Source organism: Saccopteryx leptura, chromosome 3, assembly GCF_036850995.1.
Source record: "Saccopteryx leptura isolate mSacLep1 chromosome 3, mSacLep1_pri_phased_curated, whole genome shotgun sequence".
NCBI lineage: Eukaryota > Metazoa > Chordata > Mammalia > Chiroptera > Emballonuridae > Saccopteryx > Saccopteryx leptura.
In genome coordinates this window covers 66,608,207-66,632,541 of record NC_089505.1, presented here as the reverse complement: position 1 = coordinate 66,632,541, position 24,335 = coordinate 66,608,207, and the positions used below count along the sequence as shown (strand labels likewise).

At 55.5% G+C, this 24,335-nt stretch overlaps 4 protein-coding genes across 7 annotated transcripts; 2 read left to right on the top strand and 2 right to left on the bottom strand.

The window, feature by feature from the left end:
* Window positions 1-179: 179 nt before the first annotated feature.
* SPHK2 (sphingosine kinase 2) lies at window positions 180-8,505 on the bottom strand. Of its 3 annotated transcripts, XM_066373909.1 has the most exons (7): window positions 8,251-8,505; window positions 7,163-7,312; window positions 3,724-4,198; window positions 2,618-2,767; window positions 2,418-2,512; window positions 2,216-2,331; window positions 180-1,811 (listed from the first exon to the last, which is right to left on the bottom strand). In XM_066373909.1, exons 3-7 carry the CDS (start codon window positions 4,127-4,129, stop codon window positions 725-727), a joined length of 1,854 nt encoding a protein of 617 aa, XP_066230006.1. In that variant the 5' UTR covers window positions 4,130-4,198; window positions 7,163-7,312; window positions 8,251-8,505; the 3' UTR covers window positions 180-724. The 3 variants fall into 3 exon arrangements, with proteins under 3 accessions (XP_066230006.1, XP_066230007.1, XP_066230008.1); XM_066373910.1 differs by lacking the exons at window positions 7,163-7,312; window positions 8,251-8,505 and adding an exon at window positions 5,558-5,774; XM_066373911.1 differs by lacking the exons at window positions 7,163-7,312; window positions 8,251-8,505 and adding an exon at window positions 5,052-5,181.
* Window positions 8,506-8,526: 21 nt separating this feature from the next.
* Window positions 8,527-13,298, top strand: RPL18 (ribosomal protein L18). Its single transcript, XM_066373917.1, has 7 exons — window positions 8,527-8,667; window positions 9,835-9,921; window positions 10,275-10,382; window positions 10,841-10,939; window positions 12,018-12,141; window positions 12,344-12,413; window positions 13,182-13,298. The coding sequence occupies exons 1-7, from the start codon at window positions 8,665-8,667 to the stop codon at window positions 13,255-13,257; spliced, it is 567 nt and encodes a 188-aa protein (XP_066230014.1). The 5' UTR covers window positions 8,527-8,664; the 3' UTR covers window positions 13,258-13,298.
* A 379-nt stretch (window positions 13,299-13,677) lies between these two features.
* FAM83E (family with sequence similarity 83 member E) lies at window positions 13,678-24,282 on the top strand. Of its 2 annotated transcripts, XM_066373906.1 has the most exons (6): window positions 13,678-13,952; window positions 14,067-15,768; window positions 17,177-17,344; window positions 17,683-17,807; window positions 21,390-21,837; window positions 23,294-24,282. In XM_066373906.1, exons 2-6 carry the CDS (start codon window positions 15,295-15,297, stop codon window positions 23,567-23,569), a joined length of 1,491 nt encoding a protein of 496 aa, XP_066230003.1. In that variant the 5' UTR covers window positions 13,678-13,952; window positions 14,067-15,294; the 3' UTR covers window positions 23,570-24,282. The 2 variants fall into 2 exon arrangements, with proteins under 2 accessions (XP_066230003.1, XP_066230004.1); XM_066373907.1 differs by lacking the exon at window positions 13,678-13,952 and having other exon boundaries at window positions 13,966-15,768.
* SPACA4 (sperm acrosome associated 4) lies at window positions 19,894-20,504 on the bottom strand. The gene has a single exon (XM_066371894.1). The coding sequence runs from the start codon at window positions 20,327-20,329 to the stop codon at window positions 19,955-19,957; it is 375 nt and encodes a 124-aa protein (XP_066227991.1). The 5' UTR covers window positions 20,330-20,504; the 3' UTR covers window positions 19,894-19,954.
* Window positions 24,283-24,335: the final 53 nt, after the last annotated feature.

Below are 24,335 nucleotides of genomic sequence, written 5' to 3'. Positions count from 1 at the left end.
TGTCGTGGGGGAGGAGGCAGCTCCCTGGCCACGGGAGTCACACTGACTGTAGTTCAAGGCCAGCGGGTCACACTGACTGTAGTTCGTGGGCAGCCCTGGGCTTCGGGCTCTGAAAGGCAGGAGCTGCTGGTATCGAGTCCTGCCCCTTACACAGGTTGCTGGATGAAGGGGCGAGGGTCTCAGAGGAATGAAGCGACTGTCTTTATTGCATAGACCTTTTCAATTGCTTTGAAGATTGGGGTCTGGGGATACAAAGGAGACAGAAAATGGGAAATGAGTTTCCCCGCCCGCACCAGCAGAGCGGGAAGCAACTTTAGTGCAAATGCTAGCGTAGGCCCCGGGGACCCTGCCCCTCCTGGGCTGATTGGCCAGTAAAATAGAGGCACCGGAGTTGACAGGCCTAGACCCGGGCCCTGACTGGCCAGCTCGTACATTCCGGGGCCCATCATTGGACAACGCATTAAGACAAGCTCCACCCTCGCTGGCAGGGTCTTCAGCGAGTCAGAAGCAAGGGTTTGGATTGAGCCCCTCTCGTTAGGCACTGCCTTCTCAGGTGAGCCCAGTTTCCTGTGACCTTGATGGCCCCACGAATGGTACTACCCAGCATCACCTCTGGTCCCCGAGGGGTATGCGCAGCCCTGAGATGGGGCTAGAGATCCTGCACGTGGGGCCTCAACTCTAGCAGCCAGGCCCCGCCCATAGTGGGCTCCAAATTTTGTGAGGTTCAGGGCTCCCGCCTAGGGCAGCCAGGAGGCCCAGTGAGAAGTGTACCAAGGCCTGGATGCACCTGTGCCTGCAGGGGCCCGTACTCCACCTGCTCCCCATCCACAGTGAGCACTCCACGAGGTGTGAGCGGCTCCAGGCGAAAGGCACGGGCAGCAGCATAGCCCAGCTGCGGGCAGCCTAGCCTGAAGTGACTACCGTTCTCCATGGCCAGGAAAAGGCGCAGCAGTGCAGCCCGCGAGATGCCACCGCGCACCCAGCACAGGTGCACCAGACCGTCGTCAAAGCGCGCGTGGGGAGCTGCCACCAGGTCAGCTCCCAGGTGGCTAGGTGAGATGGCCAACATGAGCACAAAGTCCCCCTCCAGTGTCACCCAGCCTGGGGGTAGTGGGGTATCCAGAGGAGGAAGCAGGTGGTCCGGTGGGCCCCCAGTAGAGATGGCTACTGGGTCACCATCAGGGATGGGAGTTAGACCACAGGATGCTGGCATTTCCGGCAGCCCCTTGGTGATAGGTGAGAGTACACTTGACTTGGGAGAGCCAGGGAGCGAGGACAGCAGTGGGTCTGGGGACAGTGGAGCATCCCCAGCTCCACTCCAATCCCTGGCCAGCTCTGGGCCACCACCATTGAGGGACAGGATGGGCAGTGGTTCAGGTGAGTCAGGGGAGGTCAGGGCAGGCTGAGGCAGGGGCAGGTCAGACACAGAGCGATGAAGGGGTGAGTGGGCCTCAGGTGGAGCTGGGACGGGGGTAAGGGTCAGCTCTGATTTGGCACGGGGCAGGCCAGGGGCAGGGTTGGGTGATGCAGGCTCCATGGTGGCAGGGAGGTAGGAGAGGCGTCCGCGGTAGGTGTGTAGTGTGGCAAGGCCCAGCACGGTACCCACTGTGAAGCGGGCACTGCCCAAGGCCCTGAAGCGCTCACTCTGGATGTCCACATCTGACACGAAGCCCCAAGCCACAGACAGGAAGGAGAAACAGCGGGAGCCCGAGGCCAGCGTCACAGAGAGCAGGTCCAGTGGGCGGCAGCCACCCCGGCAGAGCAGCAGTGAGCAATTGAGCAGCAGGTCAATGCCCAGTGCCTGCTTAAACCTTCAGAGCCAGAGATGGATTAACACGGTGAGAAAGAGTAAACATGTTGGATGAGAGAGAGAATATAGGACAAGGGAAGAGACAGATAGCAAGAGGACCAGGCAGACCATGTCCCTGGGCCAACCCGCAGCCATTTGGCCACTTCTGCACCTCTGGATGTACTCTTTAATGGGCCAGATTCCTTGTCAATTCTTCATTCCATAAGCATTCACTAAGTGTCGCTGGTGTGCCAGACACAGTTCTATGCACTAGGGACAGCTGGGAACAAGACCAGCAAAAACACCAGAGTGATCAGCCTGACAGTTGACTGGCTGGGGTGTGGAAGGGGACAGATATGCCAGGTCCCTGTTATCTCTCCTTCGGGGTATCCTCAGATTCACCCAATGCAGGAAAAGCCCACCTACCCCCCATGCTGGTTCACAGCTCCGGCCAGTGCATTGCCCGAGCCACAGGGGAGGATGCCCACAGGCGTCTTCACAGCCTCTTCCCAATCGGGGCGATTTAGAAGTCCATTCAACACCTGGAGGGTCAGAGACCAGACACCTGGGTACTGCTCCTGACCTCCACAGTCCCCCTAGGGCTCAGGGTAAGGGGCTCCTGCCCTACCTCATATAGCAGCCCATCTCCTGAGACTGTGATGATGCCATCCCACTCACTCAGGCTCAGTCCCTGGACCAGCTCCCGAGCGTGGTTCTGTCGTTCTAATGTGGGGAACCAGGAGGTAAGGCAGGCTATTCCACCACCACTCCCTAAGACTCAGGAGTCCAGCCCCAAGCCCTCACCCTCCAACCTGACACCGCCCTTACCTGTCTGGATGAGGTTGAAGGACAGTCCAGCTTCGGAGATCATGGGCAGCACATGGTTCTTACACCACTGCCAAGCCAGGCCACGCCCACCAAAGGGATTAACCAATAGAAGCAATCGAGGAGGCTTTGGCAGAAGATGGGAGGTGATTTCTGCAGAGAGGGGAGGAGTCCATAGAGGCAGAGACCCAGGCACCTCACCTCAAAAATAAATAACTGCGACCTAACCTGTGGTGGCGCAGTGGATAAAACGTCGACCTGGAAATGCTGAGGTCACCGGTTCGAAACCCTGGTCTTGCCTGGTCAAGGCACATATGGGAGTTGATGCTTCCAGCTCCTCCCCCCTTCTCTCTCTCTCTGTCTCTCTCTCTCCCTCTCTCAAAATGAATAAAAAAAAAATTAAAAAAAAAAATCAGTAACTGCAATCAGCCCCCAGTGGAACTGGTGTAAGACTAGCACCAGAATCTCAAGTTTTTTTCTCTCCCTGGCTTCACCCGCCGAGGTCATCCCCATCTGAGAAAAGGCAGGGCTTGAATGTCTAACCAGTGCCCTTTGAACCTACATGTGGGAGTAGGAAGGAGAACTGTAGTTTCCACGTTCCTCACCAAGAAAGAACACCTAGATCTCAGATCAGATTGCTTCACTCTGTGAGGCTCCAAGACATCCTTTAGGGCTATCCCTCAAATGGCCTGCAGGACCCTGCAGAACCAAGTAAGTCCCACCAGATAGGGACCCTAGAATTTTCACCTTCCTGTGCCAACTGAAAGCCTTCTCGGCACCCCCAAGGCGAATGTTTTAGATGCCACCTCTGAGTGCCCTGGGTGGTGACCGATCATGTTTCAGTCTGCTGCTCTCGTCAGTCCAGCAGCCTCTGACTCATCTGTAGTCAAGACCCATGGAAGGGGGAAGGGGACAGAGACAAAAGTCTGGCAAAAGCAGCAGACACAACTAATTTTCTCAAGCCTGTGATTTGTTCCTTCTGTAGCCAATCCCTGCCTGATATCACTCTTTGAGTACACGCCCAGAGAGACATCACACAAGCACACAGAAAAGTAGACAGATGTCCACAGAGGAAGATCTGCAAACACTGAGGCTGTCCAGGACCTCACCTCCATCCCCTGGCAGCGGCAGGCCACGGAGCAGACATGTGAGGACAGTGGCCCAGCGTTGAGCCTCAGCCCTGTTTTCCTCGTAGGTGGCTGCCCCATCAGCCCGGAACGTGCGTGTGGCTCTGCGCCGGCCCCCACGCCGGCCCCGCGGGTATGTGTAGACACAGAAGTAGGCCGCTGAGTCAGAGGGACTGCGGCTCCGGAGGGTACAACAGCCTGAGACCTCAGCCAGCAGGACCAAGCCTCCTCGAGGCCTAGCTTCAGGCTTTGGGCGCAGTCGCTGTATGTGCAGGGCCTGAGATGTCAGAGTGAGGGCAAAGCGTGGGCCTCGAGCTGGGTAGGAACCAAACTCGCCGTGCAGGAGTGGAGTGCTGGTGGCCAATGCAGGCGGCGGCGGTGGGGCCATAGCCTCAGCCCTGTTCAGGGCAGTCCCAGGCCTGTGGCCCCAGCTCCAGGTCAGCTCCTAGTCTGGTTTCTGTGGGAAGGAAGAGTGGAAGTCAGAGTCCAGGACCCCCATGTCAGGTGGATGGAAACAGGGGAAGGGCCTGTGCACAGAGGAAGATGATGAAGGGTGGTCACAGGGGCACCAGAGACAGACAGGTCCAGACAAGTGTGGGGAGACCCTGAGGATGCAGGGAAGAGATCTGTTGGAAAGGAAGGCTAGTAGCCAGAAGGGTCCACAGCCAGGCATGCAAGCAAACATTCATTCATTCATTTATTCCCTAAATAATTATTCGGTACCCTCCACGTGCCAATCACAGTACAAGGCCTAGCAAACACAGCAAGGAACAAAACTGACGAGAATCCCTGCCTTTGTGGAGTTTATATTTTAATCGGAACACAGAAAAACAAAAAGTAAAACGTGTGCTGGATGATAAGAGCTTTGGGAAAAATAAGGCAAAAGACAAAGATCAGGGTGGTGGAGAATAAAAAACAGAAATGCAAAGACAGAGAAAAACAACTCACATGCAGTCACCTCTAGATGGAGAAAATAACAAGGGAGACACACTTGGACACAAAGAAAAAAGAGGACTAAGGTCTCAGAGCCAGAGAAACACTGAGAGGAAACAAAGAACTTCAAACAAATGAAACCTAGGCTGATGAGAGATACTTAGGAGAGTGTAGGGGCTTGAGAAGGCTCTCTGAGGGTCTGAAAAGCAAGGCAGAAAAAGACAGTAGATAGAGGCAGGAAGGAGAAAATGTAGACACCAGGAAATGACTGAGAAAGGAATGTGACACGAAGGGACTAAGGAGTCAAGAGAGCTAGAGGAGCCACATGCAGGCACCTGCAAGGGACTGGGTTCAAGAGCTGGACCCTGAGCACTGACCTGGGCTTCTGGCCGCCTGTTCTGCAGGGAGGGGATGGGAGCCGGGCCGGAGGTCCCCTCCCCAGAGGCTCTCCCCCTGCCCTCTGCCTTGTTTCTGCTTCCTCCTTCTTACTCACCTTTGTTCCCTTCTGCTCCGCCCACCCAGCCACTTGCCAGTCCTGTCCCTCACATCCCCCCCCCCCCCCGCAGCTGCCTCAGACACACCCCCATCTGTGGCTTCACCCTAAGGAGTCACCTCTGCCCCCTGCCCTGGGCAGCTCCCTCAGGCCCATTCTCTAAATTTGCCCTGACTCCCCTCCCACTCACCCACCCCTTACCTCAAATCAAGTTTAGACACAGAGTCCTAGATCTCCCTCAGTCCTGGGTCTGAGTCTCTGTCCTGTTTTCCATTCTCTCCAACCTTCCAGCTACCCCAGTCCTAGGCCTGAGTCTTTGTCTCCGATTTCCCCGGTCCCCGGTGTCCATTCTCCCAACCCCTCACCGATTTCCACACCCCAGTCACAGACCTGGGTTTCCATTCCTGGATCCCTCAGCCCCGGTTCTGGTTCTGCATCTTCATCCCACAACCCTAGTACCCCAGTCCCGAGCCTGCGTTTCTCTGTTCCTTTTGGCCCCGCGGTCACCCAGACTTGGGTCCCTGCCTCGACCCCCGCATCCTCCTCACACGCAGGGTCCTCCTCCAAACGGCCCAAGTCAGCACCAACCGCCCCCATCTGACCCAGGGGTGTGGGGGGGGGGAGTGTGTATCTGCTCAGCCAATGGCCATGCAGCTTGCCTGAGCCACACCAATAAGAGCGAGCGGAGGGTGGGTGCGAGCTTGGCGCAGGGGCCTGTCGCCGGAGAGCCGGAATGTTCGCGAGAACCGCCGCCATTGAATGTAAGGGCTCACGCGAGTAGAGGCGGCGTCACGGCCCCACGACCAGGGACCATATCGCCATCTTTGTTGAGGGCAAATGGCCAGTCCTATCCATTGGGCTTAAAAAGGAGAAGAGGCACAAAGTGAGGTCTGTAGATATAAAGACCGACCCTGACACAAGTAACAAAGACCCAGAGATATGCAAAGGGAATTAGTAAAAGACCCAGAGAAGCAGTCATTGGCAATAAGAGACTTGGAGAGTGTTGTCTCTTTTTCAGATAGAGTCAGATGTAAACAAAGAGACAAAGACAGTAGAATTAAGAATGTGAAAGGTAAGGACTCAAGAAAACATAGAAAATGATATACACAGATAGAAGGAGATAAGGATAGATATCTTGGAATGAAAACCAGGGAGGAGAGGTTCATTAATTCACAAATTAATAAACCATAGGGACATAATGTACAGCATGGGGACTATATTCAATAACATTGTATTAACACTGTAGAATGACAGATGGTGACTGGACTGTGGTGATTATTTTGCAGTGTATACAAATGTTGAATCATTATGTTGTATACTTTAATATTGTATGTCAATTTTTAAATATATCACAAACTATTTACCTCGGGCCCAAACCAGAATGAAAGCAGCATGGCATAAACATCTGCCTAGTGAATGACTCAATTATAGGATAAGACGGAGACAAAGTAGAGAGATGGGAGAGACAGTATGGGTGAGTAGGTGAGAAAATAGTGAAGGCCCAGAGACTGAGAGCAACTGAGACCAAGAGACAGAAAGCAAAGATGGTGACAGGGAGAAATCGAGAGGCAAAGACCTGATGAAACTGAAAAACATAAAGACAAGAATAATATCAGGAGACCTAAAAACAGAATTGTAGGGAGAAAGACACATGCAAAAGGAGATAGAGACAGAGCTTGCTATAAAGAAATAAATGGAAGAAGAAGTTCATTTATTGCCAAACAATGTATCTTGTATTCAACCCAGAGTAGCAACAGCACCAGGTATTATGTGCCAAAGAATGACACAGAGACAGAGGGACAGAAACCCAGCAGGATGGAGAGTCAGGGAAACATAGCACCTGAGTTTGGGACCCAGGGAGAAAGGCAGACACACTGACCAAAGAGGCTGGGACTCAGAGACAGAGACCAAGTTACAGATATGAGGAAACAGGGATGAGAAGGAGGAGGAAACTGTCCCATGATATGGTGATCTTGTCTTTGGAGGGGCCCTTACCTGGTCCCACTGCTCCTCTGCTTCGAGGTGTCCATTCATCTGCTGGCTCTCTGCTGTGTTATCAATCAGACCTTGGTCCTGTGTGGCAGGCCATGGGAGGGTAGTATGGACAAGGAGTCAGGCGTCACGGTTCAGGCCTGGCCTTTGGCTCTGTGGAGAACGAGGTGAATAAGTAGGAGTGTCAGTGGCAAACTACAGGAGGCCAGGCTGGATGTGTTGGGGCAGGGGCAGGGCCTCCCTGAGAAAGGAGAAAAGAGAAGAGGTTAATTTTCTCATTGCCCCAACCAGTTCATCTTGTCTCATCCACTAAGGGGCCAATAAGTAGGGGTGGACCCTAATTTTTATTGAGCACTCACTGTGTGCAAAGTATTGTCCTATTTTTACTAATTTATATAATGCTGGAAAACGTTCTATGTGCCAGGCCTATTATCATCCCCTTTTTGTAGATAAGGAAAGTAAGGCACAGAGAGGTTAAATGACTTGACCAAAGTCACACTGTTATTAAATAGCAGAGCCAGAATTTGAATTTGAATGTCTCTGTTCCTTCCTGGATCTTCATCTTTCCCCTCTTTCTAGGTCTCCTCATCCCCTACCGTCGGTTTCTGTCCACGACCCTACCCCTCCGGGCGGGTCTCCATTCCTTCTCCCCTGTAAATCCGTCTCCCTCTCTGTAGGTCCCTCCTCCTCTCTCAGATATTTTTACCCATTTCTTTTCTTTACTCCCCCCAAGCCCGAGACTTCAGTGTGCCTCCTCTGTGGTCCAGTACCATGCACATCCTTAAAACGAACCCGCTGGGCCACTTGAATCTCTCTAGCTGAGAAAAGCAGCCTCCAGGTGGCAGAAGCTGAAAAAAGGGTCAGGGAGGCAGAGGGAGAAGAGAAACCTAAGAAGTGAAAATACAGGCTACTATAGACTGGGCTGCAACAGGAAGATCTCGGATTAGACCTCAAGTAGGACTTCCCAAGCTGCAGCCTCAACTAGAAAACGAAGTACGAGGTAAAATACAGAAATGACCGGAGGGTGGAATCGGAGGTTTTTCAGAGGTCCAGGCTAGCCCCGCCTACCCCCGCCTGCCCCGCCTCCTTACCTCCAATACTTAGCTCGCCCAGTTCTCCAGAAGCCACAAAGAGGTTGTCGGCTTCGGGCCAGAGCGTCACGGAGCGACGAGTCCTCCTAGTTCCGCGCGGCATCTCCGTCGCTCCCAGATTACTTTCTTCCGGAAAAGTATCGGGAACAGGGCCTGGGTAGGGCCAGAGAGGCCCCCGCGGTGTGTGGCCCCTTCGCGCCTTGACCTAGCCCTTTTTTCCTCTTTGGTTCCTCCCACCCTATTCCGGAAACGCCCATCTAGCGTTCCGCCCGATTCACCATAGAGAAGCTGAGTCGCAGAAAGTTCCGGGTCGCTCTTATATGGCGTCACGTAGGCGCCGCTTGCTGAAGGCTTTCTCCGCCCATCCCGACATCGTTCTCTCTTTCCGGACGTGGTGGAGCAGAAGGCGCCATAATGGTAAGTGTGCTTTGGGCCGTTTGGTGCTCGACTATCCGCCGCCATCCGCTGTGGTCTTGGGCTGAGGTCAAGCCAGAAGGAGGCAGGGGTTCCAGAATGTTCGAAGGAGGCGACTCCCGTCCTGGGAATGCTGTTTAGGAGCCCCTAAGAGCAGGGGTGGGTCAGTCATAGCAGCCTCCGGCCCATCTGTATCTCTGTTGTAGCTCCCATTGAACAGATGCTCAAATTGAGATATGAGGTGGCTAAGGGATATGATCAGGGTCAAGATGCCAGGGAGTGGCGGAGCCATGATTCGGACCCAGGCGCTGATCATACACCCGACCTGTTACTCCTCAGCCTAAAAATTCGGTTCTAGGGGATGTCGAGCGTCCAGTGCTTGGGATTTGGGGACCAGGCAGGCTTCCCTGCGACTCTCGACTCCCTGCCTGCCCTGTGATCTTGCTTTCCCAGCCCGTGCCCCACTTTCCTCATCTGTTTAATGGAGACAAAGTAATTCAGTCTCATAGATTTGAGTTTGGGAAAAATAAGTTGTAGAAAGTGCTCACCGTAGGTTTTTGCAAGTGTTAAATATTGGTTAAGTGGGTACTATCAAGTACTTATTTACAGTTTATAACGGGGTCTGAAAAGCCTCACAGAAACAGGCAGGGGGTGTAGTGAGAATAGTGGGTTTTCCTGAATTTTAGTGAGAAACTACCTCATAGGTTGTTGGTTTGAGAGAGTGCAAAAAACACCATTCTACGAACTGTACAGACTTAGGTTCTAAACAAAGGATCGTTTTTAGCGTCGTCCTTGGTGTAAATGTTTTTTGGTCACCCTCCATGTGTGGGAGCAAGCACTGAGAACTTAAATGCATTGTTGAGAAATACAGCTTTCAAGAAAATAATTTTATTGAGTTAATGCAGCTACGGTGTTAAAGCTTTTTGAGGTGCGTGTACTGTGTGCTGAAGGCTTTGCATATACAAGTATCCCCTTTTGCAGAGGGATCATTTGAAGTCCAGAATTTGGGTGACTTTCCCAGAGGTGTCCCAGTGGTGGACCTGGGATTTGTTGTCTCTGGAGACTGGGGCTCTGGCTCTGTGTGGGAGAGAAGTAATAATTGAGAACGTTTATGGGGTGAAGAACCTGCCAGATCAGAGTCAGGTCTATGGTCTCTTCTTCACCCTCCAGGGAGTCGACATCCGACACAACAAAGACCGAAAGGTTCGACGCAAGGAACCCAAGAGCCAGGACATCTACCTAAGGCTGTTGGTTAAGGTGAGGTCAACCCTGTGACCGTTAGGCCGGGCCACCCAAACCTGCAATTTCCAGGGCCTCCATTCTAGTGTTGGTCCCCAGCTCCTCCCAGAGGCTTGCAGGGCAGGCTCACATCTCTGAGAGTTTCTGGAAGTTCATTGTTTTCAGCTTCTGAGCCGTATCCAGCTTGGGGGTGGAGAGGGGGTTTTCTGGGTCCCTGACCACAATAGGCCTGGGCTACATTTTCCTGGAGCTCACTGGGGTAGAGGAAAGCCAGACAGAAGTCAATTGTTTGCCCCTTCCTAAAAAGGTTGGGAGTGAGGAGGGAGTAGCCTGCCCAGGCTTCTTATTCCTCCACTTCCCTTCACCTCCAGCTATACAGATTTCTGGCCAGACGAACCAACTCGACCTTCAACCAAGTGGTGCTGAAGAGGTTGTTCATGAGTCGCACCAACCGGCCACCTCTGTCCCTTTCTCGGATGGTGAGGGGCTGTTGGAGGGGGAGCGTAGCCGGCTTGAGGAGCCATTGGATTGTGCCTGTACTGGGCTCTGGGCGGGAGGGTGGGTTTGGGCCTCTGACCCTCAGGTTATAGTTTAATTGAACTGGCTTGGCTACTTGGCCTTGTTTTCTTTTTCCTTGTGAGGTGGGGTAGTTATGGTGGCTTAATGGTGAGATTGTCTTGAGGCTTCAAGTCACAACACAAGTCTTCAGTGTCAAAGAACCTTCTGTAGGAGAGATGTTTTGAGAAATCTGTGCTTGTGTTTTCTTTGGAGGTTTTCAAAAGCTGACCTTGAGATTAGGCCTGTGTTAATTTGAGTGATGGCATGGGTGGGTTTAGCCCAATCAGGGCACATCTGCCTTGGTCCTTGGCTGCATAAAGCAGTGGGATTGGGTTTAAACACCAGGCGGCGTTTAATGTGCATCTCCCCCCACCCCAAGATTCGGAAGATGAAGCTTCCTGGCCGGGAGGGCAAAACCGCTGTTGTTGTAGGGACTATAACCGATGACGTGCGTATCCAGGAGGTGCCCAAACTGAAGGTGAGTGGGGAGAGGCTCTCAGTGTGGTGCGTGGTCAAGAGCACAGGCTCAAGGTGGAGTCCTGCAGACCTGGCTCGTCCTCATCTGCCACATCCTCAGTCTCTCACCTCTGGGTTGGGCAGGCACCGCACCTACCAGGTGGCTTTTGGGATTGAAGGGGGCTTGTCCCTGGCATTATTGATGGTGTCTCTGGGCAAGTCCCCCTGTGCCCTGTTCAGTGTTGGCTCTTGAGCCCGACAGCCTGGATTCTAGTCTAGATTTCTCTGCCACTTGTAACCCACCATTGGACAAAGTGCTATATCTCTGTGTGTGTCAGTTTCCTTACACATAACAGTTTATGGCTTTAAACTGTTGCAGAAAGATTTATTTACTTAGAGAGGAGAGAGAGAAGTGGTGAGTGGTGGGAGGGGCGGGAGGCATTAACCTGTGGCTTCTCATATGTGCCTTCATTGGGCAAGACCTGAGATTTGAACCAGCGACCTCAGCATTCCAGGTTGATGCTTTAGCTACCACAGGTCAGGCAAGTTGTTCTAGTATTTTTTTTTTTAAAGGTTAATTTTGTTGATTTTAGAGAGAGATAGGAATATTGATCTGCTCCTGTATGTGCCCTGACCAGGGATCAAACCAGCAACGTCTGTGCTTCAGGACAACACTCTAACCCAGGCGTCCCCAAACTACGGCCCGCGGGCCGCATGCGGCCCCCTGAGGCCATTTATCTGGCCCCCCTCCGCACTTCCGGAAGGGGCACCTCTTTCATTGGTGGTCAGTGAGAGGAGCACTGTATGTGGCGGCCCTCCAACGGTCTGAGGGACAGTGAACTAACTGGCCCTCTGTGTAAAAAGTTTGGGGACCCCTGCAAATGAGTTAACCAGCCAGCAGATGTTGCAATCTTAGAGTTTCTAGGGAAGTGATATAAACAGCTGTTGTCAGCTTAGGATGTTCCCTCTAATAGGTGTTAGTTATCAGGCCAAGCGAGCAGCTAGGACTTTTCTTGAGCCAAGGCAGTGAACGGCTAAATCTCAGCAGCTGCTGGCTGGCCAGACAGGGCTTTAACCAAACCTATTCTTGTGTCCCCTAGGTGTGTGCCCTTCGAGTCACCAGCCGCGCCCGAAGCCGCATCCTCAAGGCTGGGGGCAAGATCCTCACATTTGACCAGCTGGCCCTGGACTCCCCCAAGGGCTGTGGCACTGTCTTGCTTTCCGGTAAGCAATGCGTAGTCTCCTGTGGTGGGGTGAGCACCCAGTGGGAGAGCGGCTGTGAGCTGTGAGTGCTGGCCACCTTTACCCTTCCAGCTCTGGGAGGTCGGACTGCCCCCACCCACACTCCCAGTTGGAAGCCCTGGAGAGGGGCTTCTGGCAGGAGTTCTGGGTTTTTCCTGATCGCCCCCTTTCTTCCCTTGGCCAGGTCCTCGTAAGGGCCGAGAAGTGTACAGGCATTTTGGCAAGGCTCCAGGAACCCCGCACAGCCACACCAAGTAAGTATACCCCCCAGCTCTCCCCCCAGACCCCACAGTGCAGAGCTAGGATTTGCCATGCTTCCAGATGCTTCTCTTTCTCACACTAGTCCAGCCCAGACCCCTTAGGACTCCCCATCTCTGCCCTGGCTGGCTGGTTGTCTCAGTGGATAGAGCATCAACCTGGCGTCCTGGGTTTGATTCCCAGTCAGGGCACCTGAGAAGCAACCATCTGCTTCTCCCCCTTCTCTCTCTTCTCTCCCTTCTCTTCCTTCTCTTCCTGCAGCCAGTGGCTCAGCTGATTTGAGCATCGGCCCCAGATAGGGGTTGCTGGGTGGATCCCCATCGGGGTGTATGTGAGAGTCTGTCTCACTATCTCCCTGCCTCTTACTTAAAAAACAAGAAAGAACTCCCCACCTTAATGTACCCACTTTTCCTTCAAGATTCAGCTGAAAGCTGTGCCCGCCTGGCGGCGAGCTCCCTGCACAGCTAGCAGTGAAGGTGCAGGCTCTGGTTTAGGCTGAGTTGGCATCTCCCGGGTAGGGTGCATTAACATAGTCTCCAGCACTCAGCTTGACGTCCCCAGGTGTCACTCTTGGCTACTTCCACTGCCAGGCTTTTCCAGTGGCCCATTTGGTGTCACCACTGACCCTTCTTGGGTTGGCTGAGGGAGGCCCCCTTCTGGTGTTGCTGTGCTGCCTGCCCTGTTAGAGCCAGCATCACTCCCTGAGTCAGCATGCAATGCGTCCCTGACTCTGCCTGTATGTAACTCCTTTCTCTTCCTTGCAGACCCTACGTAAGGTCCAAGGGCCGGAAGTTCGAGCGGGCAAGAGGCCGACGGGCCAGCCGTGGCTACAAAAACTAACCCCAGATCCTATCTTATTAAAAAGATTTTGGAGGCTGACATCCCTGTGTGTATTATTGGGGGACGAGGTTGGGACAAGAGCCAGTGGGCCAGAAGGCATTTGTTTTGGGGAATTGGTGCCTTGCTGTCTCCATGGAGACCAGCCCCCGCCTGTTGTGCGGGGATGGAGTCCTCCATCCAAGGTATACGCCCACTGCAGCCTGCAGGCGCCCTCTGGCGGGCTGGGCGCGTGCTCAGTTCTGCGGGGCCTCTGCACCTGTTGGACCCTCACAGCACTCTGTTGCAGAAGCCGCGCCTTCCCAAGAGCCAGGTGTCGGGTGTTCCCTTACCAGCTTCCCAGGATTAGCCACACCCTCCCCTCTTAAAGGCACCCTACTTCCCTCGGTGCTAGGGATATTGGGCGGGGCTTGGCCAGGGAAATGCCGACTAGACGGAGCTGTGGTGGGGAAGGGGTGTTTGGGAATGGGTGAGGTACTCCCCTTCTCAGAAAGTCCGAGTCAAGCCGGCTGCTGGCCTCTGGTGTATGTATGTGTGCTCCTGGTCTGCAAACTCATCCTGGTCCCCGCACCCCAGACTTCCCCTAAGCACCTGCACAGGCCCTCCCCCGTGTTTATACAAGGGGCTGGGTTCCCAGGATCCCAGGTTGAAGCCTGATGAATGAGGCCAGTCTGCCGGAAGAACTGCAGAAATAAAAGGTCTGAAGACCGAGGTTACACTGTCCTCCAGAAAAGGCAAGGGGAAGGAGGGGGTGGAGAGCTGGCTGGGGTAGGAGGGAGAGGGACCTGGCTCTATTCCTCTTCTCTTTGCAGGTCCAGTCGCTCTGTTCTGGAGGAAGGGGCTCCCGGGTGCCAGGATGAGAGAATGGGGCTGCTGGGTTGCACACTTAGGTAGGGTCAGGAGCTTCAAATGATACAGAGTGGTCCTTGTTCTTATTCCATTAGGAATAAGTGGACCGTCGGCTAGCAGGAGATAGTGGGTTTCAGGTCAAAAGACGGCAGCTTAACTGGGGATCAGCATAAATCGGCACAGACGGTGGCCAGGCCCAGGAATGGTGGCCAGTTAGTCTGGCCCTTGGCCTAGATGGATTGTGGAGATCAGGGCCCAGTTCCACGGTAATGAACCCCCCCCCCCGGGGGAGACATCCTCCACTGTGGTAGCCTGAGTGAGTGTGAAGGCCCAGGAACAGGGTCCTCCATCTACAGTGAAGACTGATCTAGTCCCTTGGCTGCAGAAGAACGATGCCAAGGCTGAGGGCTGGGTTGCATTTCTCAGGGTTCAGAGAGCAGGCGCCCAGGGTCAGCCAGTGAGAGCTGTGAGCTAGCCAGCCAGTGGCCAGAAGCATCTGTTGGACACAGCTGGGCATTACTGAATGGTCAGATATTAAGACTGTCAGCCAGAAGTAATCGATATCTTCCAGACAATTGAAGAGACGGCCAACGTGGTTCAGACGTGCTGTTGGCCAGGGGAAAATGGGTAGCCCACTCTCCCTTTGGTGAGGGACATTCAGGTGGCTGCAGCCAGGTAGACAACCTATTGCCTGGAGATGGTCAGGCAGACTGAGGACCTTTGGCCAGGACAGGTAGGTGGTCAGCCTGACCAAGCCTGAGCCAGCTGAAGAGTCAGTCAGTGCATCGTGTGGCCAGCAGGTTGTGTGCTAGAGCAGAAATGGGCAGCTGATGGGTCACAGAATTTGGGGACAGTGCCAGGTGGTCAGTCTAACCTACAAGCAGGGCCAGGCGTGGGGTCAGCCAGATCATCAGAGACAGCAGGTGGAAAGGTCAGATGGCCAGGTAGTCACAGTGGCTGGAGGCTGGTGAGCGGGTGATCTGAGCAGCACCAGGTAGTCAGTCATTCAGGCAGTCTGATTGTCAGGAGAGTGAGCCAGGGACAGCGCAGGGAGCCATTTGGGCTTTCTCGGGGCTGCCCTGGAAGTCTTGCACAGGGTCTGCCTATCAGGAGGCCTCTGGGTGGTCAGAGCCTCAGAGAGGACCAAACCCGCAGATACCAGCTTCAAGATCCTCCCATCTGAGTGGCCCAATGGCGGCGTCCCAGCTTGCAGCACTGGATGGAGTGGAGTCCGGGGCCGGAGGGCTGCCCCTGACAGAGACCAGCCCTGGCTTCCTGTATTCCGAGGGCCAGCGACTGGCGCTAGAAGCTCTGCTGAGTGAGGGCGCAGAGGCGTTCGAGGCGTGCGTGCAGCGCGAGGGGCTACGGCCCTTCCTGGGCAGGGATGAGCTCCGGGGCCTGGCGGCGGCAGCTGAGGACTGGACAGCAGTCGAGCAGGAGCCCGGCAGAGCCACAGAGGGGACCATCGCCGCCAATGGGGACTTGGGCAGCCTGACCTACTGGCCGGGACAGTCAGAGGAGCCAGTGCCCGTGCTGCGGCTGGGCTGGCCAGAGGACTCGGGCTGGAAGGGCATCACTCGGGCGCAGCTATATACCCAACCACCTGGTGAGGGCCACCCGCCCCTCAAGGAACTAGTGCGCCAGGAAATCCAGGCTGCCTGCAAGGTGGGGGCAGGGCCTTAGGGACCTGGTGTCATTCCCGACCCAGACATTCTCACATGCTTGCTCCTAGACCTGGGAGTGCACATCCCCTGGGACCAGGGCATTCTCACCCAGGCCCTCCTGGGACTTTCTAGTCTATATCCCTGGACCCAGGAATCCACACCCCCCAGACCTCATCTTCACCCTCCCAATCCTCTCCCCAAGATCTGGAGGCCCTTAGGCATCCATGCCCCTGGGTCCTAATGATGACCCCCTCCCTGGTCTCGGTCATCTACTCCACCCCACTCCCACCACCAGGTTAGTGGTTCCTTCCTCCCACGGGGAGGGTCCCAATGTCTCCCATGCAGCCCCCCAGCCAACCTACTCTCTTTTGGGGGAAGGTAGGGAGACAGGGATGGAAAGACAGGAATATTGAGCTCCTCTATGTGCCCTGACTGGGGATCAAACTGGCAACCTTCACACTCCAGGACTATGCTCCAACCAACCGAGCTATACAGTCAGGGGTTAATTAACTTTTTTCTTTTCTCTCTTTTTTTTTTTTTTTTTTTTTTTTTTTTTTTTTTTTATACAGAGAAAGGAAGGGAGAGAGAGGAGAGGGGAAGAGAAGCATTCATTTGTTGTTCCACTCAGTCATACATTCATCGGTTGCTTCCCCTGTTTGTGCCCTGACCAGGGGGTTGAACCCACAACCTTGTTCTTTTGGGGTGATGCTCTTAACTGACTGAGCTAACTGGCTGGGGCCAGCCTGTTCTTTATTTAACAGATTTTGTGTTTGCTAGATCCCACGCCAAATACTTTCCCTGGGTTAATATGTAATTCTCACCAGGGCCCTGTAAGGTTGAAACTTATTAAGCCATTGAAGAGCTGGGGAAACTGAGGCACAGGAGTTAAGTCTCTTGCCTGAAGTGGCCAGGCAGAGACTTGAGCCAAGGCTGGCTGACCGGTGAGTGAGGGCTCATCATCACTACCTTTTTCTGCCTGCAAGAGCCGGGCTCTCAGTAGCCCCCCAGTTCCCAGAAGTCCCCAGAGCTCCTCTTGGTGACCTAGCAGGCCTGCCCCACCCCCCAACATCGAGGGCCCCTGAGGACCTAGGTGCGTAGTTCCCCATGGTGTGCTGCAGAGGCACTCAGCCCACAGACCCCTGGAGCAGGGCCACCATGTAGTGTCACGGCTCAGGGGACACCATTCACCATTGCAGACATGTGATAGATACCGGTTTTGTAGCAGTTAGAGGCTGAGGTCTCCGGGACGCACTGCCTTCTTCTCACTCACACGTAGGCACTGTCTGAACACCCCGCAGAAACCCGGCCCTTAAATCTCAGCCCCAGAGCCTCTCACCACCAAGGCCCCACTCTCTGCATGTCCCCACAAGCCTCAGGCTCTACCCACAGCCCCTTTTCCCACCCCCCAGCTGGTGGCCGTCATCATGGACATATTCACTGACCCAGACCTGCTTTTGGACCTGGTGGACGCTGCCACACGTCGCTGGGTGCCTGTCTACCTGCTCCTGGACCGCCAACAGCTCCCTGCCTTCCTGACGCTGTCCCAGCAGCTGGGGGTGAACCCATGGGCCACTGAGGTAGGAGCCTAGCAAAAGGGACCTCTGAGTCCCCATTCCCCTGGTGCTGGGGACAGAGGAGGCACACTCATCTATGAGGTCCTGGGTCATCAGGATGGGTCCGCTGAGATCCTAAGCCCGTGCATGGGGGGAAGCAGGGTGGGCCTTTCCACGTGGATCCCTCTGAGTTGGGAGAATCCCTGAGACACCCGAGGCCCAAGATTGGTAGGTAGCTCTGGGGAAGCTGGGACAGACCCTCTACAAAGTCATGGGCACCTGAGGTAGGATCAGCCTAGAAAGGTCCCCAGGTGGAGGTCTGTGAGGTCAGCCTGAGCAAGAGTGTGTCCCCATCCTCCCAGAACCTAGACATCCGTGTCGTGCGGGGCTGCAGTTTCCAGAGCCGCTGGCGGCAGCAGGTGACCGGCAAGGTGCGGGAGAAGTTTGTGCTGCTGGATGGCGAGAGGGTCATCTCAGGATCCTACAGGTATAGCCCTGTCCCCTGTCCCCACCTCTCCCTCAGCATACTCAGAGAGTAGTTGGATCTCCTTTCCAAACACTCATTCCTCATCTGTGAAATGGGTCTAAATACCCCACCAGGAAAAGGGGTGTTATTGGCAGAACAGGCTTGGGGTTGGACCAGGCCTGCCTGGTGCCGGCCCTGGCCCTACTGCTGGCCTGTTTAATGGCCTGGGGTAAGTCTTCATCTCCCTGACCTGTTTTCTCATCTGGAAAATGGGCCTGCAGTTTGTGTAGGGGACTTTCAAAACGAGGAGAACCTGGGCCCTGGCCGGTTGGCTCAGTGGTAGAGCGTCGGCCTGGTGTGCAGAAGTCCCGGGTTCGATTCCCGGCCAGGGCACACAGGAGAAGCGCCCATCTGCTTCTCCACCCCTCCCCCTCTCCTTCCTCTCTGTCTCTCTCTTCCCCTCCTGCAGCGAGGCTCCATTGGAGCAAAGATGGCCCCGGGCGCTGGGGATGGCTCCTTGGCCTCTGCCCCAGGCGCTAGAGTGGCTCTGGTCGCAACAGAGCGATGCCCCGGAGGGGCAGAGCATCGCCCCCTGGTGGGCGTGCCCGGTGGATCCCGGTCGGGCGCATGCGGGAGTCTGTCTATCTCTCCCTGTTTCCAGCTTCAGAAAAATACAAAAAAAAACCAAAACAAAACAAAAACAAAACAAAACGAGGAGAACCTGGATGGGTGGTCCAGCTCTAGACCCTCAGAGTATCTGGAAAGAGTTGAGACCTGGTGTGCAGATGGCCCAGTCCTCAGACCGTCTGATGTCCCTTCTCTGCTCTCTTTGGGGTCCGAATGACTCTGGACCCTGACTCTGCAACTTCTTAGCTCTGACACTGGCCTCCCCACAGCATGGGGAGCAGGGGGGCGGGGATCTGGGCCCAGACAGCCTTGGTTCAAGCCCTAACTCTGCCAGTTACTAGCTGTGTGACTTTAGGCAACTGACTTCCTCTCTGTGTGCCCTTGTACACGGGGAATGATATGGTTAGTGACTTTAGAGCAGGGGTCTCAAACTCGCGGCCCGCCGAACAATTTTGTGCGGCCCGCAGACTAAATTAAGTAAGCCTAGGGGCCTACTTGTATTTTTCATTTCTCTAGCATCCTAGCTAGATATTAGCTTAGTTAACAGCAGTTGTGATGCGAACTACAGTTTCTGGTCGTTTTGTGACACTGAAAAGTGTTGCATAACAGTTGCCTTTTGTAGACCTAGTGCGGCCCGCCTAACGGCTGTGATCTTGCTCTGCGGCCCACATGCTGAGTTGAGTTTGAGACCCCTGCTTTAGAGCAAGGTTTTATGACAGAGGTACTACTCATATTTGGGGGCCAGATGACTGTGTCCTGCGGGGCTTTCCTGAGTATTGTGGGATGGTGGGCTGCATCCCTGGCCTCCAGTAGATGTCGGTAGCATCCCCTTCCCCAGTTACAACAACCCTAAATGTCTCCAGACACTGGAATGCGCCCCCCGGGGGGCAGAAGTGCCCAGGCCAGGCCTGTGGCCTAAGACCGGTGCTTTTAGCCTTGAGCCTACAACAGACTCGGCCTGAGGACTCGTCAAAACCCAGATTCCTGGGCCCCTCCCCCATTCAGCTGACCTGGGATGGGGCCCGCAGATGGGCATTTCTAGCAAGTTCCCGGATGATGCTGGTGTTGCTGGTCCGGGGGCCACCTCTAGGGTCAGGACTGAAAGGTTTCAGGGAATCAACCTTCCCAGCCTCACATGAAGGTTCAGCGAGATAATGGGGCCACCATATGACCAGAAATGCTCCGTAAACATCAGCAGTCATGTATTCATATGATCATTTTTGCCATATTTTATCGACTCTAAGCCACCACTGACGAAAGGAAGCATCTTGAACAAAATGTGAAAAGACACATGTCTTAGAACCAATGAAATACAGTAGCACAGTCAGACCCACCAGGCACGGTCCCCGCCTCTAAATCAGGCCTTGGGATACTTCGTGGAGCCCTGGGCTCCTGGTGGACAGCCCTAGAATGGATGAAGCCAGGGCCACAAGGGGTTGTCTAGGGCCTCTGGCCATTTAATGGAGGGAGGGGGAGGAGACAGGGGGCACAAGCGGCAACAGAGCCTGGAGACCAGTCCCAGGCCATGCCCTTCATGCTGGTCACAGCCAGCCAAGCAGCAGCACGCCCGGTGCCAGGCAGGTGATGGCCCCCGCCATCCGGCTGCCTGTGAGGTGGGGGGCCCTGTTACACAGGTGACCATAGCAGCAGTTGGATGTGAGGCTGTAGGTGACGCCCTGGTAGGTGACAGGCTCTTCGTGGCCACACCAGCTGGACTCCACGCAGCCTTTATTGGTGATGGGGCTGAGGCCTGGAGCTATCCCTTGGCCCGTGAAGCAGTCCTCGTCGTCACCGCAGCTCATGAGGAGGCCGGGGCAGTTTGAGGAGTCGGTCAGCTCACAGAAGATGCAGCTCTTGATGCCCGTTGTGCCTGGCGGCAGAGCCATCACCAGAAGCAGCAGCCAGCCGAGGACCATGGTGGCCTGGCGGCAGTGACAGTGCCCAAGCCAGGCCGTGGGCTTGGGTGTCCCGGCACAGCTGACTGACACCCTCACACCCACAAGACTTTTGCCACTGGTTCTGTACTCCCACAGTCACACTTGTGTGTCCTTAGTTCCCTGCACTCCACGTCCCTCTCAGGAGCTCCACTGGGATAGAGGGTCTTTGTGCAGAATGGGGTGACCTCACAGACCCCTCAGGGTTCCCACTGGCTGCTCCCAGGGTGAGGTCAGAGGTGGGGGAGGGGTGTTCAATCTGAGGGGCAGGCTGGGCTGCTGACCTGCCAGGGAGTGAGGACACCACCACCCTGCTGAGGTAAGAAGTCTTGCTGACACTCGCAGGGTGCTGGGCACTGCACCTGCCGAGTGGCCCCGGTGAGCCTGTTTTTCAGATGGGCAAACCGAGTCTCAGGACAAGAAAGTGACATGTCCAAGGCTCCAGAGCCAGGATTAGAGCCCAGGTTTATTTAATTCCAGAGCGGGTATTTATTGAGCACCCACTGTGGGGAAGGCCGGTGCTGGAGGCTACAAACAAGCACTGTGATTTCGGGACTCGGAAGGGCCCGGCTCACCACAGCTCGACGGCGGCAGCGCTGGGCACCGTGCGGGGAGCTCGCCCAGGTTCTCCCACACCCATCGCCCTGCGTCTTAGCTCCGTTGTCGAGATGAGCAAACAGGCACACGGCGCTGGCTCAGCCAGTGCTTAATAAATAGGGGTCGTTATAGGAAGCAGCTGAATCTTAAAACAGTCCCTATGGGTGTCAAAATGAACCCTGTCTCTTTCCAGAGGGGGAAACTGAGGCATCCCTCAGTGGGGATGGGCAGAACCCAGGTTTAAATCTAATTCTGATGCCAGATGTATGTTCTCGTGGGGTAGGTACCTTTGTGGTTTACACTCTAGAGCCAGAGGGTGACAGGACTTCCCTGAAGTCATAGTCACACAGCCTACCCTGTGACCGGGTTGGGGACAGGTGATATGGGCCCAGCTGGGTCTCTGGGGCTGTGTAGAGGTCCTGACCTCATCTTCCATGCCACCCAGCTTCACATGGAGTGACTCGCGCTTGCACCGTGGCCTGGTGACCCTGCTGACCGGCGAGATCGCTGACGCCTTCAGCCGTGAGTTTCGGACACTGTACGCAGCCTCCTGGCCGCTCCCACCGGCACCCACTCTGGGCCCCTTTGTCAGCACCCTGGGGGGGCTGCGGCTGGCCCACAGCCCGCACTCTGTGGCCCGCCGCCTCTCCGTGGCCCCTGTGTCACCGCCGCTGCCTGATGTGTCTCCCCTGGCCCAACGCCTGGCTGCCTGCCGAGTCTTCGATAAGGACAGGCAGGAGACCCTGCCCATTCCTGGGCCAGCGCTTAGTGACATTCTGAGAAGCATTCAGCATGCCCGGACCCCCAGCGGCCCGCCAGCTCGGCCCAGCAGATCCCTATGGGACCTGAGCCGCCTGTCCCAACTGTCAGGCTCCAGTGACGGTGACAACGAGGTAAGAGCTGGTGGCTGGCCTAAGAATGAGAATGGCTAGAAGAGAGTGGAGGCCACTGAGGCCCGGAATGGGGATGGTGTTTGTCCACGGTTAAGCAGTTAGGGTCAAGGGCCTAAGTCTGTTTTCTGAGGGCCTACTATGTGCCTGGCCCTAGGGCAGGGTGGGGAAGCCACTCTGCTCGCCCGAGTTAGTAATCGCACTGTCTGATTCCTGTCCCCACACTGTGTGCGGGGCAGGGGAGCGCTGGGTGACAGGGAGCGAAGACCTCAAAAGCCCTGAGTGTGAATCCTGCCATGATAGACCAACTGTGAGGACCTGGCGGGTGGGGACCTGCCTTCTCTGAACCTCCATGCTCTCATCTAGGAAATGGGCTGAGTGGTTGCTTCATCCTTGGTTTGGTTGGGAGGAGGAATCAATAGAGTGAAGCAGAATAACAATCATTCTTTTAATAAGTCCCCCAAATGGAATTTATTTCATGACATCCTCTCCCCAGGTCAGTAAGGCTAGATGCTTATCATGCTCATCTTTGTGGATAAGAAAGCTGAGGCCCCGAGAGGTGCAGTGACTTGCCAAAGTGGAAACGATGGTCCTTTGTGGGCACCTTCCCATGTGCCAGGCCCCATGCCAAGTGCTTTCACAGAAGTGGTTAAATTTCACCTTTGCCATAATCCTAGGAGGTGGAAGTTATTATAGCTCTTCATCCACCCATTTCACAGAAGGGGAAACTGAGTCCCAGGGAGGATTGGAACTCAGCCCTGGTGGCCTCCCAGATGGGGCTTTGAAATTCTCCGTGTGCTGGCTTCCTAGATTCTAGTGTCGTGAGCTCAGAGGGGGCCCTTCTCCCCATCAGCTGCCCAGACACCAGGGTTTCCACAGGACCTGACCAGTTCTCAGTGTCCTTGGCTATAAAGTGGGCTGTTGAGAGGGCAAGACCAGAGCCATGTGGGAGAAACAGGCAGACTCCCCCTGGATGCAGGCTGACCTGGGGAAGTCCCTCTGTGAGCTGTGCCCTCTCTAAGCCTCAGTTTCCCCATCTGCTAAGTGGGAACTGGAGGCCTGTCCCAATCGCCTCCTTTGGTCCCGGGAGAAGGAGGATGGGCAGGACCAGGCCAAGGTCCTCGCCTCCACCTGGTCCTTGGCCGCCCTCGCCCAGCATCGCCTCCCTTGGCAAATATTTGCTAAACAATTCCCCCACCCCCCCAGGCAGCTACTGGCTACTTCCTGTTCCTCCTCAACCACAAAGCTGCACGCCTCCTTGCACCCTTCCCTCTGGAGGTCTGGGGGTCGCAGGCCTCCCTGCTGACTTCCCTCCTGGTCTGGACCTCCCCCACCTTGGAGCACATCCCGTTCGTTCCCTTGCCTCCCCCCTTCGGGGTCCCCTCCTCCCTCCTCCCCTTTTCTGTTTCCCTCTCCTCCTCCCAGCTTTGCCCTCACCATCCTCTCTTTCCCTCCACAGCTCAAGAAATCCTGGGGCTCCAAGGACACCCCTGCCAGAGCCCTGATGAGGCAGCGGGGCACTGGGGGGGCCCCCAGGGGCGAGACGGACCCCCATCCGCGGGCCGGGTCCCAGCCTTGGTGTGGCCCACTGCCCCTCCTCCCTGCCCGCCGCCTCCGCTACATGTCCCCAACACGGACAAGGTTTAGTGACAATGTGGCACCCAAACCCCCGGAACCCAGAGGTGGCCGTCATCCAGACTGGGCCACCCGGGCAGGACACAGGGGGCGACCCTGACAGGAGGCAAAGCCACACTGGGCTGGCCAGGCCCAGGAGAGTTGGACAACCGTCTGCTTGGAGCCCCAGCCTCGCTGCTGCGCCCCTGGCCCTAGTCTGGGAAGCAGGCGGGATTTCCCCCACGTATTCTAGAACATGGGTAGTCTAGAAAATGGGCAGAACGTCTCAGTGACCTGGGATTCTAGTACAGCGCGATTTGTTCCGGCCACGTCAGTGTCTCTGCGGGGAGGCCTGGCTGAGGGGACCCATCCTGGGTGTGTGGACCCAGGAGTCCCTGGGACCCACCTGCTCAGGTGTGTGGGTCAGCTGAGCTTGGCCAAGGGGAGGAGAGTCCCGAGTCCAGGGAGTGGAGCTGAATAATGAGGGACTGGAGATGGGTGGGGACACACCTGCTGGGCTCAGGGCCCTGAAGAGGGACAGTCAGGCAGCTGCTGGGACAGTTTTGTGTGTGGTAAGGGAGGAGTTGTTGGGGTTCCTTTGACCTATGCTCATAATAAACCTGTTTCATGCCAGAAACTTCCATTTCCACAGTCTATCAGGAGAGCCAGCTGTCCAGCCTCAGCCCCGCCTCCCTCAAACCCAGGGGTTCTGGTCCCTAGTCCCCTTCTAAGGACTCAGGAGTCCTGGCCACAGCACCCTGGCCCTGCAGTCAGGTGCCCAGCACTGCAGGGCTTCTGAGTCACCGACCCCATCAGCCTGCCAGGCGGGGAAAAGGACCTTGCCCTCTGCAGGCCCCGGTCCCCACCCAGCCTCCGCCAACCCTCGT